The sequence below is a fragment of the Oncorhynchus keta genome, chromosome 10 (genome assembly GCF_023373465.1).
Source record: "Oncorhynchus keta strain PuntledgeMale-10-30-2019 chromosome 10, Oket_V2, whole genome shotgun sequence".
Lineage (NCBI taxonomy): Eukaryota > Metazoa > Chordata > Actinopteri > Salmoniformes > Salmonidae > Oncorhynchus > Oncorhynchus keta.
In genome coordinates, this window is record NC_068430.1 from 5,914,666 (window position 1) to 5,932,513 (window position 17,848).

The window sequence follows — 17,848 nt, forward strand, 5'->3', positions numbered from 1 at the left end:
TTGGGAGAATTATCCAGGCGTGCAAAGCTCTTATTAGAGACTTACCCAGAAAGACTCACAGCTGTAATCACTTCCAAAGGTGATTCTAGCATGTATTGACTCAGGGGTGTGAACACTTGTTTTTTTTTAAATGTTGGCAAATGTACTGAAAATGAAATACAGAAATATCTAATATACACATGTTTTCACTTTGTCATTATGAGGTATTGTGTGTAGATGTGTGAGAGAGAAAAAAAAATGTTTTAATCCATTTTGAATTTCAGGCTGTAACACAACAAAATGAGGAATAAGTCAAGTGGATATGAGACAATATATATATGGATACTTGTTGACAGGGATATGAATACTTGTTGACAGGGATATGAATACTTGTTGACAGGGATATGAATACTTGTTGACAGGGATATGAATACTTGTTGACAGGGATATGAATACTTGTTGATAGGGATATGAATACTTGTTGACAGGGATATGAATACTTGTTGACAGGGATATGAATACTTGTTGATAGGGATATGAATACTTGTTGATATGAATACTTGGATAGGGATATGAATACTTGTTGACAGGGATATGAATACTTGTTGACAGGGATATGAATACTTGTTGATAGGGATATGAATACTTGTTGACAGGGATATGAATACTTGTTGACAGGGATATGAATACTTGTTGATAGGGATATGAATACTTGTTGATAGGGATATGAATACTTGTTGACAGGGATATGAATACTTGTTGATAGGGATATGAATACTTGTTGATAGGGATATGAATACTTGTTGACAGGGATATGAATACTTGTTGATAGGGATATGAATACTTGTTGATAGGGATATGAATACTTGTTGACAGGGATATGAATACTTGTTGACAGGGATATGAATACTTGTTGATAGGGATATGAATACTTGTTGATAGGGATATGAATACTTGTTGATAGGGATATGAATACTTGTTGATAGGGATATGAATACTTGTTGATAGGGATATGAATACTTGTTGATAGGGATATGAATACTTGTTGATAGGGATATGAATACTTGTTGATAGGGATATGAATACTTGTTGATAGGGATATGAATACTTGTTGATAGGGATATGAATACTTGTTGATAGGGATAGGGATATGAATACTTGTTGATAGGGATATGAATACTTGTTGATAGGGATATGAATACTTGTTGATAGGGATATGAATACTTGTTGATAGGGATATGAATACTTGTTGATAGGGATATGAATACTTGTTGACAGGGATATGAATACTTGTTGACAGGGATATGAATACTTGTTGATAGGGATATGAATACTTGTTGACAGGGATATGAATACTTGTTGATAGGGATATGAATACTTGTTGATAGGGATATGAATACTTGTTGATAGGGATATGAATACTTGTTGATAGGGATATGAATACTTGTTGATAGGGATATGAATACTTGTTGACAGGGATATGAATACTTGTTGATAGGGATATGAATACTTGTTGATACTTGTTGATAGGGATATGAATACTTGTTGATAGGGATATGAATACTTGTTGAGGGATATGAATACTTGTTGATAGGGATATGAATACTTGTTGACAGGGATATGAATACTTGTTGATAGGGATATGAATATGAATTTGTTGACAGGGATATGAATACTTGTTGATAGGGATATGAATACTTGTTGATAGGGATATGAATACTTGTTGACAGGGATATGAATACTTGTTGATAGGGATATGAATACTTGTTGATAGGGATATGAATACTTGTTGATATGAATACTTGTTGAGGGATATGAATACTTGTTGATAGGGATATGAATACTTGTTGATAGGGATATGAATACTTGTTGATAGGGATATGAATACTTGTTATGATAGGGATAGGGATGAATACTTGTTGATAGGGATATGAATACTTGTTGATAGGGATATGAATACTTGTTGATAGGGATATGAATACTTGTTGACAGGGATATGAATACTTGTTGACAGGGATATGAATATGAATACTTGTTGATAGGGATATGAATACTTGTTGATAGGGATATGAATACTTGTTGATAGGGATAGGGATATGAATACTTGTTGATAGGGATATGAATACTTGTTGACAGGGATATGAATACTTGTTGATAGGGATATGAATACTTGTTGATAGGGATATGAATACTTGTTGACAGGGATATGAATACTTGTTGATAGGGATATGAATACTTGTTGACAGGGATATGAATACTTGTTGATAGGGATATGAATACTTGTTGACAGGGATATGAATACTTGTTGATAGGGATATGAATACTTGTTGATAGGGATATGAATACTTGTTGACAGGGATATGAATACTTGTTGATAGGGATATGAATACTTGTTGATAGGGATATGAATACTTGTTGACAGGGATATGAATACTTGTTGATAGGGATATGAATACTTGTTGAAGGCACTGTAAGTGAATTTGTCCCAATACTTTTGGTCCCCTAAAATAGGGAGACTATGTACAAAAAGTGTTGTAATTATCTAAACGGTTCACCTGATATGGATGAAAATATCCTCGAATTAAAGCTGACAGTCTGCACTTTAACCTCGTAGTTACGTGTATCATTTCAAATCCAAAGTGCTGGAGTACAGAGTCAAAACAACCAGAAATGTGTCACGGTCCCAATACGTATGGAGCTCACTGTATATAACATTCTTGCAGGATGAACATCGAACTGTAATTCTGCTATAAATGTCCTTCAAACTTTTGGTGAACGTTAGTTCACACAATGTCCTACTTGGCATATTGTCTAAGTACATTATACAACCCAAATAGAAGGTTCTTAGACTGTGGACTGGCACAAGCCCCTGGAACGAAGATGATGAAATAATGCACATGGTTTTGATTGGTGTACTTTCACAGTTATATTTCCTAACCAGCATAGCTTAGCATAATAATGGTAAGATGTTTACGGATGGTTAGTCAATTCAAATCAGACGAAAAGTGCAAATATGCGCCCTGTGCACAAGTCAAGGTGGATCTGTTCTAGTTTGTTGACATCCACGTAAGAAAAGTGATGCTTTAAATAATAATTATAAAAATAAAATAAAAATGACCCCCAATTTTGTGGCATCCAATTGGTAGTTACAGTCTTGTCTCATCGCTGCAACTCCCGTATGGACTTGGGAGAGGCGAAGGTCGAGAACCGTGCGTCCTCCCGAAACACGACCCAACCAAGCCGCACTGCTTCTTGACACAATGCCCACTTAACCCAGAAGCCAGCCATAACAAAGTGTCGGAGGAAACACCGTACACCTGGTAACCGTGTCAGCGTGCACTGCGCTCAGCCCGCCACAGGAGTCGCTAGTGCGCGATGGGGCAAGGACCTCCCTGCCGGCCAAACCCTAACCCGGACGACGCTGGACTAATTGTGCGCCGCCCCATGGGTCTCCTGGTGCACGGCCGTCTGCGACAGAGCCTGGAGTCCAACCCAGAATCTCTAGTGACACAGCTAGTACTGCCTTAGACCACTGCGCCACTCGGATAGACCCTCGCTTTTAATTATTTGAGGCTTGTGTGGACTGCCATGTCATAAGTCTCCTTACCTTCGTGGTGCAGGTAACCCTGAGAGGTTCGATCAGTCTGTCCAGTCTCTGGACCACAGCATTGGGACACAGACAGCAGAGTCTGGCCAGCATGATGAATGTCAACATCTAGTGGGGGGGACAGGCAGGAAGACATTTTAGAGAAATAAGATGGGATCTGTTTTCAATGCCGGACGTGCATAAAAATGGAGGAATTCAGTTTGAGCACGAGCCACAGAATTTGGAGCATGCAACATGGTTCAATGGGCCTTCTAAATCAGCACAATCTACTTGTTCATGTTTTCAAATTGCCACCGTCTTGGGAGTTAAAATTGGGGTCATATATACAGTGCTAATGCCGATACAAAACAAGAGTAATGGAGAACGTTGTAAAATACGGAGAACTTCGCAAATGAGGCGGTTGTGGTCAGAACATCTTTATGGCATTGGTTGACAAATCTCTCATTGCATCAAAGTTGGTCTCTCGTAAAAAAAAAAAGAGTTCTGGGTGAATTAAGATTTAGATTTAAAGATTAAAACCTCCCCAATTTTTCTGACAGACAGCGTGGCACTGCTCTCATCTAAAACCATTAAGTTGGCTGTGTACTTTAAGCATAATTTGTCCGGTTTAGGAGTGCCCCAACACACTAGTACCATGTTTTAGGGATTTCAAAGGCCTTGAAGAAGTGAGTTTGCGGTCCTATAAAGTTTACGTGCAGTCTTACTCTGATGTCGTAGTGGTCTTTAAGGCCTTCTTCTACGCGGTCGAGGAACTCGAAGATGTCCAAGCAGTCCAGACAGCTGTCCAGTAAAGTATACATGCACTCAAACCTTACTCTGATGTCGTAGTGGTCTTTAAGGCCTTCTTCTACGCTCGAGGAACTTCGAAGATGTCCAAGCAGTCAGACAGCTGTCCAGTAAAGTATACATGCACTCAAACCTTACTCTGATGTCGTAGTGGTCTTTAAGGCCTTCTTCTCTGTCGCGGTCGAGGAACTCGAAGATGTCCAAGCAGTCCAGACAGCTGTCCAGTAAAGTATACATGCAAAACCTTACTCTGATGTCGTAGTGGTCTTTAAGGTCTTCTTCTACGCGGTCGAGGAACTCGAAGATGTCCAAGCAGTCCAGACAGCTGTCCAGTAAAGTATACATGCACTCAAACCTTACTCTGATGTCGTAGTGGTCTTTAAGGCCTTCTTCTACGCGTCGAGGAACTCGAAGATGTCCAAGCAGTCCAGACAGCTGTCCAGTAAAGTATACATGCACTCAAACCTTACTCTGATGTCGTAGTGGTCTTTAAGGCCTTCTTCTACGCGGTCGAGGAACTCGAAGATGTCCAAGCAGTCCAGACAGCTGTCCAGTAAAGTATACATGCATTCAAACCTTACTCTGAAGTCGTAGTGGTCTTTAAGGCCTTCTTCTACGCGGTCGAGGAACTCAAAGATGTCCAAGCAGTCCAGACAGCTGTCCAGTAAAGTATACATGCATTCAAACCTTACTCTGATGTCGTAGTGGTCTTTAAGGCCTTCTTCTACGCGGTCGAGGAACTCGAAGATGTCCAAGCAGTCCAGACAGCTGTCCAGTAAAGTATACATGCACTCAAACCTTACTCTGATGTCGTAGTGGTCTTTAAGGCCTTCTTCTACGCGGTCGAGGAACTCGAAGATGTCCAAGCAGTCCAGACAGCTGTCCAGTAAAGTATACATGCACTCAAACCTTACTCTGATGTCGTAGTGGTCTTTAAGGCCTTCTTCTACGCGGTCGAGGAACTCGAAGATGTCCAAGCAGTCCAGACAGCTGTCCAGTAAAGTATACATGCACTCAAACCTTACTCTTATGTCGTAGTGGTCTTTAAGGCCTTCTTCTACGCGGTCGAGGAACTCGAAGATGTCCAAGCAGTCCAGACAGCTGTCAAGTAAAGTATACATGCACTCAAACCTTACTCTGATGTCGTAGTGGTCTTTAAGGCCTTCTTCTACGCGGTCGAGGAACTCGAAGATGTCCAAGCAGTCCAGACAGCTGTCAAGTAAAGTATACATGCACTCAAACCTTACTCTGATGTCGTAGTGGTCTTTAAGGCCTTCTTCTACGCGGTCGAGGAACTCGAAGATGTCCAAGCAGTCCAGACAGCTGTCCAGTAAAGTATACATGCATTCAAACGCTGCCTTTCTCACGTCCAGACCATCGTCCACTGTGTGCTTGAACGGACCCATCTCCACCTGACATAGACAGAGTAATGGAGGAAGAAGAGGAGGAGGGTCTGGTGATCCTTTAAGTGTGAGTGAGTGAGTGAGTGAGTGAGTGAGTGAGTGAGTGAGTGAGTGAGTGAGTGAGTGAGTGAGTGAGTGAGTGAGCAAGTGAGCAAGTGTGTGAATGTGTTTGTGTTTGAAAAGCAAGGTGACTAGCTTGTTATTCAATAATCTGTTTGTTATTTTATCACCTAAGTGTTATTTGAGAATCAGTTTATTATTATTTTATCACCTAAGTGTTATTTGAGAATCAGTGTATTATTATTTTATCACCTAAGTGTTATTTGAGAATCAGTTTATTATTATTTTATCACCTAAGTGTTATTTGAGAATCAGTTTATTATTATTTTATCACCTAAGTGTTATTTGAGAATCAGTTTATTATTATTTTATCACCTAAGTGTTATTTGAGAATCAGTTTATTATTATTTTATCACCTAAGTGTTATTTGAGAATCAGTTAATTATTATTTTATCACCTAAGTGTTATTTGAGAATCAGTTTATTATTATTTTATCACCTAAGTGTTATTTGAGAATCAGTTTATTATTATTTTATCACCTAAGTGTTATTTGAGAATCAGTTTATTATTATTTTATCACCTAAGTGTTATTTGAGAATCAGTTTATTATTATTTTATCACCTAAGTGTTATTTGAGAATCAGTTTATTATTATTTTATCACCTAAGTGTTATTTGAGAATCAGTTTATTATTATTTTATCACCTAAGTGTTATTCGTCAATCTGTTTATTGTTATTGACGTAATGTTTGCCTGTACTGTGATTAAAGTGATACCATCCTCTCATTTTGCAACAAACACATATTCAACATATAGTCAATACAGGGGATTTATCAAAATGCACACATTGGACTCCACTCGACACACACAGTGGCTTGTGAAAGTATTCACCCCCCTTGGCATTTTCCCTATATTGTTGCCTTACAACCTGGAATTAAAATATATTTTTTGGGGGGGGATCTGTATAATTTGATTTACACAACATGGCTATCACTTTGAAGATACAAATATATTTTCTTGTGAAACAAATAAGAAATAAGACAAAAAAACTTGAGTGTGCATAACTATTCATCCCCCCAAAGTCAATGCTTTGTAGAGCCACCTTTTGCAGCAATTACAGCTGCAAGTCTCTTGGGGTATGTCTCTATAAGCTTGACACATCTAGCCACTGGGATTTTTGCCCATTCTTCAAGGCAAAACTGCTCCAATTCTTTCAAGTTGGATGGGTTCCGCTGGTGTACAGCAATCTTTAAGTCATACCACAGATTCTCAATTGGATTGAGGTCTGGGCTTTGACTAGGCCATTCCAAGATATTTAAATGTTTCCCCTTAAACCACTTGTGTGTTGCTTTAGCAGCTTAGGGTCATTGTCCTGCTGGAAGGTGAACCTCCGTCCCAGTCTCAAATCTCTGGAAGACTGAAACAGGTTTCCCTCAAGAATTTCCCTGTATTTATCGCCATCCATCATTCATTCAATTCTGACCAGTTTCCCAGTCCCTGCTGATGAAAAACATCCCCACAGCATGGATAGTGTTCTAGGGTGACGAGGTGTTGGGTTTGCGCCAGACATAGCATTTTCCTTGATGTCCAAAAAGCTAAATTTTAGTCTCCCACATGCCTTTTGGCTAACAGCAACTGTGTTTGCTTATTTCTTTCTTTAAGCAATGGCTTTTTTTCTGGCCACTCTTCCGTAAAGCCCAGCTCTGTGGAGTGTACTGCTTAAAGTGGTCCTATGGATAGATACTCTAATCTCTGCTGTGCAGCTTTACAGCTCCTTCAGGGTTATCTTTGGTCTCTTTGTTGCCTCTCTGATTAATGCCCTCATTGCCTGGTCTGTGAGTTTTGGTGGGTGGTCCTCTCTTGACAGGTTTGTTGTGGTGCCATATTCTTTCAATTTTTTAATAATGGATTTAATGGTGCTGTGTGGGATGTTCAAAGTTTCGGATATTTTGTTATAACCCAACGCCGATATGTACTTCTCCACATCTTTGTCCCCGACCTGTTTGTAGAGCTCCTTGGTCTTCATAGTGCCGCTTGCTTGGTGGTGTTGCAGACTCTGGGTGTCACGCCCTGACCTTAGTATTCTTTGTTTTCTTTATAATTGGGTGATTATATGTTTTTGTCCTGTCTAGGGTTTTTTGTATGTCTATGGTTGCCTAGATTGGTTCTCAATTAGAGGCAGCTGTTTATTATTGTCTCTGATTGGGAACCATATTTAGGAGGCCATATTCCTTGAGTATTTCGTGGGTGATTATCTATGTCTATGTCTAGTTGTCTGTATTATAGCGTCACGTTCGGTTTATTGTTTTGTAAGTTTGTTTAGTGTCTCTTCGTCTTCATTAAAGAAGTGTGTATTCATCTCACGCTGCACCTTGGTCTCCTCCATGAACGTGACACTGGGGCATTTCAGAACAGGTGTATATATATATATACTGAGATCATGTTTTTTTATTTTTTATTTAACCTTTATTTAACTAGGCAAGTCAGTCAAGAACAAGTTCTTATTTACAATGACGGCCTAGGAACAGTGGGTTAACTGCCTTGTTCAGGGGCAGAACGACAGATTTTTACCTTGTCAGCTTAGGGATTCGATCTAGCAACCTTTCGGTTACTGGCCCAACGCGCTAACGACTTTGCTACCTGCTGCCCCAAATATGACACTTAGATTGCACACAGGTGGACTTTATTTAACTAATTATGTGACTTCTTAAGGTAATCGGTTGCACCAGATCTTATTTAGGGGCTTCATAGCAAATATGCTATATAATAATATAATATAATAATATAATATAATAATAAAATAATAAAATATAATATAATAAAATATAATAATATAATAATATAATATAATAATATAATATAATAATATAATAATATAATATAATAATATAATAATATAATAATATAATAAAATACTTTTCCAGTTTTTTGTTGTTGTTGTGGAATTTATTGAAACAAGTAATTTTTTTCATTTCACTTGACCAATTTCAACTATTTTATGTATGTTCATTACATGAAATCCAAATCCAAAACCATTCAATTACAGGTTGTAATGCAAGGTACACTATTGACGATGCGCTCCCCAAATTTCACCACGCTCACTGTTCATTAACTCTTGGAAGTGCTTGCACAAAGGATAGTAACATCTCATCCTGTGTTCTTGGAATCTGAATATCTGGACTTGTCCAGTGACTGCTGAGAAAGACCACTGTCATGGAGGACGTAAACTCAAGCACCGAAGTAGCAACTGAGGTGGAACCAACAACAGGAGTGGAACTCACCCAGCCTCCCAGACCTGCAGTCGAGAGGAGACTACCAGGGCACAGACCGTATGTGAAGTGGCCTGGCGCCAGTGACAAGAAGTTGTGGGAAACAGTGAATACTGACCTTACCTTGACCCTCGAGAAACTTCGAGGCACAGTGGAGAAGAAGTTGGAGAGGATGGGGGACATCATCTATGAGTACGGGACAGAAAGATTTGGAGTGGAAGAGGCAAAAGGCGGGAGAAAGGTTCCAACCCCACCAGTTTCCAGGAGGCAACAAGAAATCAAGCGCCTGTTCAAGAAAGGCGGCAGCTTAAGAAACAGTGGAAGAAGGCCTCGGAAGTGGAAAAGGAGGGCATAGAGGCACTTCAGGCTGACATCAAAACCCGGTTGGCATCCCTCCGTAGAGCAGAGAACCTACGGAAACGCAGAAGGAAGAAAGAACAAACTAGAACTCGATTCTATAAAGATCCCTTCAAGTTCCTTAAAAGTCTCTTCACAAAGGAAAAAGTGGAGCTCTAAAAACAACAAAGAAAGACCCAGAGGAGCACCTGAGAACAACAAACTTTGACTCAAAGCGACATGAACATCTGGCCATCCCATCAGATATCCCACCTATTGAACCCCCGAACATCATATTGAGACCAGCCCTCCGACATGGAAAGAGGTGGAAAACACAGTTCGACGGGCAAGAACAGCATCAGCCCGGGGCCAAATGGAGTCCTGTACAAAGTGTATAAGAACGCACCAGACGTCCTGAGGTTCCTCTGGGGGCTTATGAGAACAGCTTGGCAGAAGAAGATAATACCCAAAGTGTGGCGTAGGGCAGGCGGGGTCCTGATCCCTAAGGAGAAGGATGCAGTGAACATCAGCCAATTCCGCCCAATCTCCTTACTGAATGTCGAGGTAAAATCTTCTTTAGGGTCATTGCCCAGAGGATGGCCGAGTACCTGCAAAGGAATGCGTACGTCGATACATCTGTACAGAAGGCAGGAATATCAGGGTTCTCTGGCTGCTTGGAACATTCCAGCATGATCTGGCACCAGATCCAAATGGCCAAGGTGGAGAAAAGGGACCTCCATGTAGTCTTCCTCGACCTCGCCAATGCATTTGGCTCTGTGCCCCATGAACTCCTGTGGGTTGCCTTCAGATTTTTCCACATACCGGACACCATCACAACCCTGGTGAAGTCGTACTTCCAGGATCTGCAGTTCTGCTTCACCACCTCAGAGTTCACCACCTCATGGCAGTGCCTGAATGTAGGTATAATGGCGGGATGTACCATTTCTCCGTTGGCATTCATAATGGCAATGGAGGTTATCATCAGATCCTCAAAATGGGTTGTTGGTGGACAGCGAGTCGACTCTGGTTTCCGCCTCCCTCCACTCAGAGCCTACATGGACGACATTACAACATTGACCACCACTGTCCCATGCACCAGGAGACTGCTCAGAAAACTCAAGGAGAACATCAGCTGGGCCCGTATGAAGATTAAACCATCCAAGTCACGCAGCATCTCGATTGTGAAGGGAGTACTCTCTGACCTGAAATTCTTCATCGGAGATGACCAAATCCCAACAGTGTCTGAGCAGCCGGTAAAAAGCCTTGGAAGGTGGCATGATGCAAGCCTGAAGGATAAAGACCAGGTGCAACAGCTGCACAAAGACATCAGTAGTAGCCTACAGTCCATCGACAACACCCAGCTACCTGGAAAGTTAAAGGCCTGGTGTCTGCAGTTTGGTCTCCTACCCCGGGTGTTGTGGCCCTTAGCACTGTATGAGGTTCCAATCTCAACAGTGGAGAAGATGGAAAGAGGAGTCACAGGCTACTTAAAGAAGTGGCTCGGAGTTCCACGATGCCTTACCACCATAGGCCTCTATGGAGATGGTGTCCTCAAGCTGCCCCTCACCAGTCTAACAGAGGAATTCAAGTGTGCAAAAACCAGGCTCCAGATGACACTGAATGAATCTCAAGACCCAGTGGTGAGCAACAACGCGCCGACCTTGGCAACTGGCCGCAAATGGAGGCCAGGAAAAGCAGTCCAGGAGGCAACAGCAGCCCTCAGACATGCTGACACTGTGGGTCATGTTCAGCAAGGGAGAGGAGGCCTTGGGCTAACTAGCCGTGCTTCTTGGAGTAAGGCCACTGCACCAGAGCAGCGGAAGATGGTAGTGCAGGAAGTACGCCATCAGGAGGAGGCTGCAAGGTGGGCCAAGGCAGTCTCTCTTGCCAAACAGGGACAGTGGACTCGATGGGACAGTGTGGAGAAGAGGAAGATCAGCTGGAAGGATCTGTGGGCCATGGAAGCGAGGCGGTTGAGCTTTTCCATCAGAGCAACATATGACATCCTTCCAATACCAGTTAATCTTCACCAATGGTATGGTGAAGATCCGGACTGTGCCCTCTGTTCCATGCCAGCCAACCTCAGGCACATTCTCACAGGGTGTAAAACAAGCCTCACCCAAGGACGCTACACTTGGCGTCACAACCAAGTCCTTAAAAACCTTGCGTCCGCCCTGGAGGACAAGCGAGCTGCCACCAACTCCCTACCACCCACAGCAGCATCACACTCCTTACGGACAAACTTTGTCCGCGAAGGGGCTAAACCACCGAAGAGCGGCTCTACACCATTAGAGCGAGACCAGCTGCGCTTGGCCCGCGACTGGAAAATGCTAGCTGACATTGGCCGGCAACTTGTGTTTCCTCCGGAGATCGCAACCACCACCCTAAGACCTGACATGGTGCTCTGGTCCCGTTCACTCAATAAGGTCTTCATCATTGAGCTCACAGTACCCTGGGAAAACTCAGTAGATGAGGCTTATGAGCGAAAACATCTGCGCTATGCTGATCTAGCTGCCGAAGCACGGCATCATGGCTGGAACACAGAAGTCCGACCAGTGGAGGTGGGCTGCAGAGGTTTTGTGGCAACATCTACAACCAGACTGCTTAGAGACCTGGGAATTAAGGGCCAGAGCCAGCGTTCGGCAATCAAAGCTGTATCAGAGGCGGCAGAAGGCAGCAGTCAGTGGTTCTGGATGAAGAGGAAAGACCCCAGCTGGGCCCCAAAGTGAGAGGGCCAGGAGGTATGCGGTCAACAATGCTTGACTCAAGGAGGAGGACGCCCCTGCCATGCATAGTCCCATGGGATGTTGGCTATCAACAACAAGGCAACTCCTATGACTAATTGGGAATGGGACGCAAGCGTAGGATTGATCACCCTGTCGCTGACCGCCTTTGGGGAGGGTGTATAGTGTGAAAGGCCGAAACACCCTAGGAACCAAAGGTACACTACTGACGATGCGCTCCCCAAATTTCACCACGCTCACTGTTCATTAACTCTTGGAAGTGCTTGCACAAAGGATAGTAACATCTCATCCTGTGTTCTTGGAATCAACTAAATAGGAAAAAACGCCAAGGGGGATTAATACTTTTGCAATGGCAGAACACTGACATTCCTGTCCTGTCTTGCAGGAAATCACGCACAGAATGAGCAGTATGGCTGGTAGCATTGTCATGCTGGAGGGTCATGTCAGGATGAGCCTGCAGGAAGGGTACCACATGAGGGAGGAGGATGTCTTCTCTGTAACGCACAGCGTTGAGATTTCCTGCAATGACAACAAGCTCAGTCCGATGATGCTGTGACACACCACCCCAGACCATGACGGACCCTCCACCTCCAAATCGATCCCGCTCCAGAGTACAGGCCTCGTTGTAACGCTCATTCCTTCGACGATAAACGTGAATCCGACCATTACCCCTGGTGAGACAAAACCTTGACTCTTCAGTGAAGAGCACTTTTTGCCCGACCTGTCTGGTCCAGCGACGGTGGGTTTGTGCTCATAGGCGACGTTGTTGCCGGTGATGTCTGAGGAGAACCTACCTTACAACAGGCCTACAAGGCCTCAGTCCAGCCTCACTCAGCCTATTGCGGACAGTCTGAGCACTGATGGAGGGATTGTGCGTTCCTGGTGTAACTCGGGCAGTTGTTGTTGTCATCCTGTACCTGTCCCGCATGTGTGATGTTCGGATGTACCGATCCTGTGCAGGTGTTGTTACAAGTGGTCTGACACTGTGAGGATGATCAGCTGTCCGTCCTGTCTCCCTGTAGCTCTGTCTTGGGCATCTCACAGTACGGACATTGCTATTTATTGCCCTGGCCACATCTTCAGTCCTCATGCCTCCTTGCAGCAGGCCTAAGGCACACTCACGCAGATGAGCAGGGACCCTGGAAATCTTTATTTTGGTGTTTTTCAGAATCAGTAGAAAGGCCTCTTTAGTGTCCTAAGTTTTCATAAATGTGACCTTAATTGCCTACCGTCTGCAAGCTGTTAGTGACTTAACGACCGTTCCACAGGTGCATGTTCATTAATTGTTTATGGTTCATTGAACGAGCATGGGAAACAGTGTTTCAACCCTTTATAATGAAGCTCTGTGAAGTTATAAAACATTTTCTTTTAATGAATTATCTTTGAAAGGTAGGGTCCTAAAAAAGGGAAGTTTTCACAAGGAAACCTATTTCATTAAACTGTTGACAGCCCCTTCTACGTGCTCAATAAAGGAATGAAGGAGAGAGAGGATGAGGTGGAAACGCACGGTGGTCAGATATTCTGTAATGTGTCAGCCTATTAATTATGAAAATATAAAATATGACCTATTACGAGGCTATTCAAAATATAAAATTCACTATAACTGTAGCCCAACTCTGAATAAGTTTAATTTAGGCTAGACCAGTAGGCTAGACCAGTACCAAAGACATCTTAAATCAGTTTTTTTTTAAAAATGTTTTTCTGCCAGGAGTAATAAGCAGTAGACTATTGTGAAGGACATTTTTCTGTCTGTGTTGATTGATCGAACGAATCTTCACTATCAGTATCTGCAATTTGACAGTACGCCCGGAACCTTGTTTAGAGAAAGGGATCTCTCCGTTTTTAAGGTCTCAGCTTAGAGAGCAGAAGCCTTGTGAGGTATTGGTCTGTCGCATGCATGAAGCAAACATTAATTATGAATAATCATGCAAATATAACTTGTCAGTATATATAAGGGAACTAATGGATCTTAGTTTGACTGCGACCGTTCCTGCTTGCTGACAATAAACAGCGATTCATTTAAGATTGACTTCGAGTGTCCCTGTGTAAGAATTGCCAAAACACTATGTATTGCATAATGGCACAATCATTATTTCAATTCAGGGTTGTTCTTTTTCTGGCTTGGACTCATATATAAGGCCTATACATACACTCTAATATGCTTCAGATCTTACAAAGCAGCTGTCCATTTCGTTGTGTTTGGCTTTGAAACAACCACGTTTTCCCCACTCAGTTTCAACCTGTTGTTGAACCTCTTTCTTCACGTGTATCGATCACAGCGAGGTGAGTTTTAAAAAGCACTGATACTGTTTTGATGATAAGTGTTTTGATGTGATTTTCACCATCTCATTTGCATTGATGTCAGAGAGGTTATCAGGGACAATAGAGCCCTGAGTACCAGGCCGTTAGCGACCCGATGATCGTTATCGAGTTGTCGAGTACTACTAAAGCTCATTCGGAGTGTATAAGAGGAGATTACAGTGACTCAACGGTCATGACACATGACATCAGGTGTGGCGGTAACACGGTCAAGGCAACAGCCTTAGTCCTTCTTGATTTGTGTCTTGTATGTAGAGGTTAGGTGATATTGAGGCTAGCTGCACACACACACACACACACACACACACACACACACACACACACACACACACACACACACACACACACACACACACACACACACACATACACACTACCTCTCTGATGAGGTCCTTCCTGATCTGTGTCTCGTTGTAGAGGCTAGGCAGTACTGAGGCTAGCAGACCGCGGATCAGAGAAGGTTTGTTGTGGGCCGCTGAGTTGAACATCACCAAGGCCACACGACGTACATTCGGGTCTTTGTCCTGCAGAGTCTTCAGGAAGTCACCTGGCATAGAGAACAGGGTGATGTTCATTAAGAACCAAATGGGAGAAATCAAACAGAAACCGGGAGGCAAACACAAAACAAATATTTCCCGTTGCAAATATTATTATTTTTTATATTATATATTGATATTATATATTGATATTATATATTGATATTATTATTTTTTATATTATATATTTATATTATTCTTTTTTATATTATATATTTATATTATATATTTATATTATATATTGATATTATTCTTTTTTATATTATATATTTATATTATATATATATTTTTTCATTACCTGAATGAATACAACCCTGGACATTGCAGCATGTTGTGGGTGCATTCTAAATGACACCCCATTTCTCCATAAAGTGCACTATTTTTAACCAGACGTGGCTTTAACCCAAAAGAAGTGCACTACGGTTGAATAAGGCTATCATATAACCAGTGTAAAAAATTAAAAAATAAAGTTATATGTTGCGTCACTTTGACATCTTACCTATGCATCCTTTGAGTAGTGAATCTATAGGTACAGGCTGATCAACGATGGTGAACTTAACAGCAGTGACCACAGTACTGCGGGCCACAGGGGACCCTGAGGACAGCTGTTGTTTGAGCCTGGGCAAGAGCTGAGCCGGGTTGACCATGGTGAGTTTCCCCAGACACTCCGCCACCACACTCCTCGTCCCCTCTTCGGCACACTCGCGGTTCTTAAAGAGCAGAGCCCAGATATCCTCGACGTGGGCCAACAAGCTCTCCGTCGAGCAGGCGCTGATCACCTCTTTGAGGCTGTGTAACAGCAGGTACCTTCTCTTAGCCTGGCTCCCTATCTCCGTCAGCATAAAGGGAAGGTACTCCTCCAGGTTGCCCACACAGATGTTCCCCAGAGCACAGGAAGCGGCTGACTTGACTTCCTCGTTGGGAGAGGAGAAGGCCTCCAGGATCACGGTCTTTAGTTCCTTCTGACCCCCCAGGTTCATGGTACGCCCCGCCTCCCCCAGACACAGGAAAGACAGGATTCTGACGGACTCGGAACACTTGGGGTTCTTGACTTCCTGGATGAAGCCGGTGACCATTCCGGATGCTTCTTTAGGGCACACGGAGGATAGAGCAGCTACACACCTAGCCAAAACAAGAGACAATATAAAACAGAAAAAAATAAAAACATAATGTTGTGTTTCTCCTCTACAGGACACTATAGATCTATCTATCCTCTATCTGTACACTTAAGCAATCAATCAATCAATCAATCAATCAATCAATCAATCAATCAATCAATCAATCGAACAAACCACTACTCCTACCTGGCCACAGAGTAGTAAGACTGTCTGTGCATGGGTGTGGGGTCTGTAGCCTTCCCTGAGCCGTGGAAAGGACCGGTGAGAGCTTTCAAGAGGTCGTTGTATCCCATGTTCCCAGCCTTAGTGACCACCAGGGCCTTGAAGAACTCCAAGATGGCCGACAGAGCCCCTCCTTGCAGCAACGGGGAATGAACCAGATGAAACACACCAGGTAAGACGGTGTTCCCGATCTTGGACAGGGAGGAGGGGCACACCTTAGCTATACAGGTGAGAAGCATCACCGCCACCTGGGATATGTGCATGTCGTTCTCCTCGATCAGTGCAGGTAGCTCATTGAGCACAGCCTCGATCATGGGCGGCTTCAGGCTGTCGCTGTAGTTCATAACTATCATGTTGAGGGCAGTCAGTGTGCTCAGCTTGAGGGCGCGCTGGTTCTTCCTGAGGAAGGAGGCTAGGATGGGGATGCCCTCAGTGAGTAAAGGTCGGAGGTCGATCCTGAGGGGCGACGTGGCGATTAGAGTCAGGGTCTTCACCGCTGTCAGTCTGTTAGGAGAAGAATTGGACCAGTTTGAAACAGAGACAGCCCTCAGTGACGCTCCACATGTCGTCACATAAGTCATTATTGAAGAGATACAAAGATGAACCCTCCAACTCTATGGATAACATACATTATTGTCATGGAGACACTTTTCGTCCCCCCACAACTCTCCTGTTGCAGGCTCACTTCCCAGCCTACACCAGATGTTTTTTTTTACAGTTTGGAGCAGGGATTTGTACCTGCAAAACACTAGGCTACCTACCTGGTGATCTCGTTCTTCAGTCTCTCCAGGAAGATCTGCAGTGTCGGCTGGAGGTCCCCGCCCAGCTGGTCTCCTAGTTGACACACGATGTGACCCATACAGGAAATGGCCCTCTCCTTCACTTCCTGGTCAATGTCTGCAGCCTTCAGCCTCTTCAGAGTGGCAGAGAACACATCCTTCACGTAGGGCTTGACATCAAAGGTGGGTAGTTTATCTAGAGTAGAATAGATACTTTTATTTGGAACGGAATTTCTTATTCTACCTTTCATCCCAACCCCAGTAAAACAATAATCTGACACCAGTAGCCAGTTCAGTCCCCACTATTTCATCCCCGTGGACCAGGACTTGAACCAGCAACCTTTATGATTACTGATCCACCTCTCCAACCTCTGGGCTACAGTACCTACCTCCTAACGGGCATATGATCTTGACCATCTGCTGAGTGACCAGTAGGGCTTCGGAGGTGATCTTATAGAAGGGGTCCTCCACACAGTGCACCACCGGAGGCAGAATAACCCTCATGTGAGGCTGGAAAACGGCAGGAGGATGGCTGCACAGGAGGACATTGAGGAAAGAGAGGGCATCGATCTTCATGTTGGACGAGGTAGACTTGTCTGTAAGGGAGTGAACTATACCTGAAAAGAGAGATGCCAGAGAAAAGGTGAATATGAATGTCAAGATGACTTTTTTTTTTACATTGTAACAATAAC

General features: G+C 43.2%; 1 protein-coding gene and 1 long non-coding RNA gene across 29 annotated transcripts in view; both read right to left on the reverse strand.

Annotated features, from left to right (window-relative positions):
* Positions 1–17,848, reverse strand: part of cand2 (cullin-associated and neddylation-dissociated 2 (putative)) — a 30,903-nt gene that overhangs the window by 1,794 nt on the left and 11,261 nt on the right. For 22 of the 28 annotated variants that reach the window (XM_052526221.1, XM_052526232.1, XM_052526229.1 and 19 more), the window contains 9 exons: positions 17,546–17,773; positions 17,139–17,352; positions 16,342–16,881; positions 15,537–16,159; positions 14,879–15,048; positions 5,615–5,784; positions 4,838–4,948; positions 4,291–4,396; positions 3,587–3,694 (listed from right to left, as the gene is read on the reverse strand). In XM_052526221.1, the coding sequence (XP_052382181.1) occupies positions 3,587–3,694; positions 4,291–4,396; positions 4,838–4,948; positions 5,615–5,784; positions 14,879–15,048; positions 15,537–16,159; positions 16,342–16,881; positions 17,139–17,352; positions 17,546–17,773 (2,270 nt within the window). Of the gene's footprint in view, positions 1–3,586; positions 3,695–4,290; positions 4,397–4,616; positions 4,728–4,837; positions 4,949–5,286; positions 5,393–5,614; positions 5,785–14,878; positions 15,049–15,536; positions 16,160–16,341; positions 16,882–17,138; positions 17,353–17,545; positions 17,774–17,848 lie in introns of all 28 variants that reach the window. The other 6 variants (XM_052526222.1, XM_052526226.1, XM_052526227.1 and 3 more) reach the window with 6 other exon arrangements.
* Positions 5,812–8,224, reverse strand: LOC127932047 (uncharacterized). The gene is made up of 3 exons (XR_008143721.1): positions 6,293–8,224; positions 6,088–6,251; positions 5,812–6,046 (listed from the first exon to the last, which is right to left on the reverse strand). It is a non-coding gene; the product is annotated as an uncharacterized LOC127932047 (long non-coding RNA).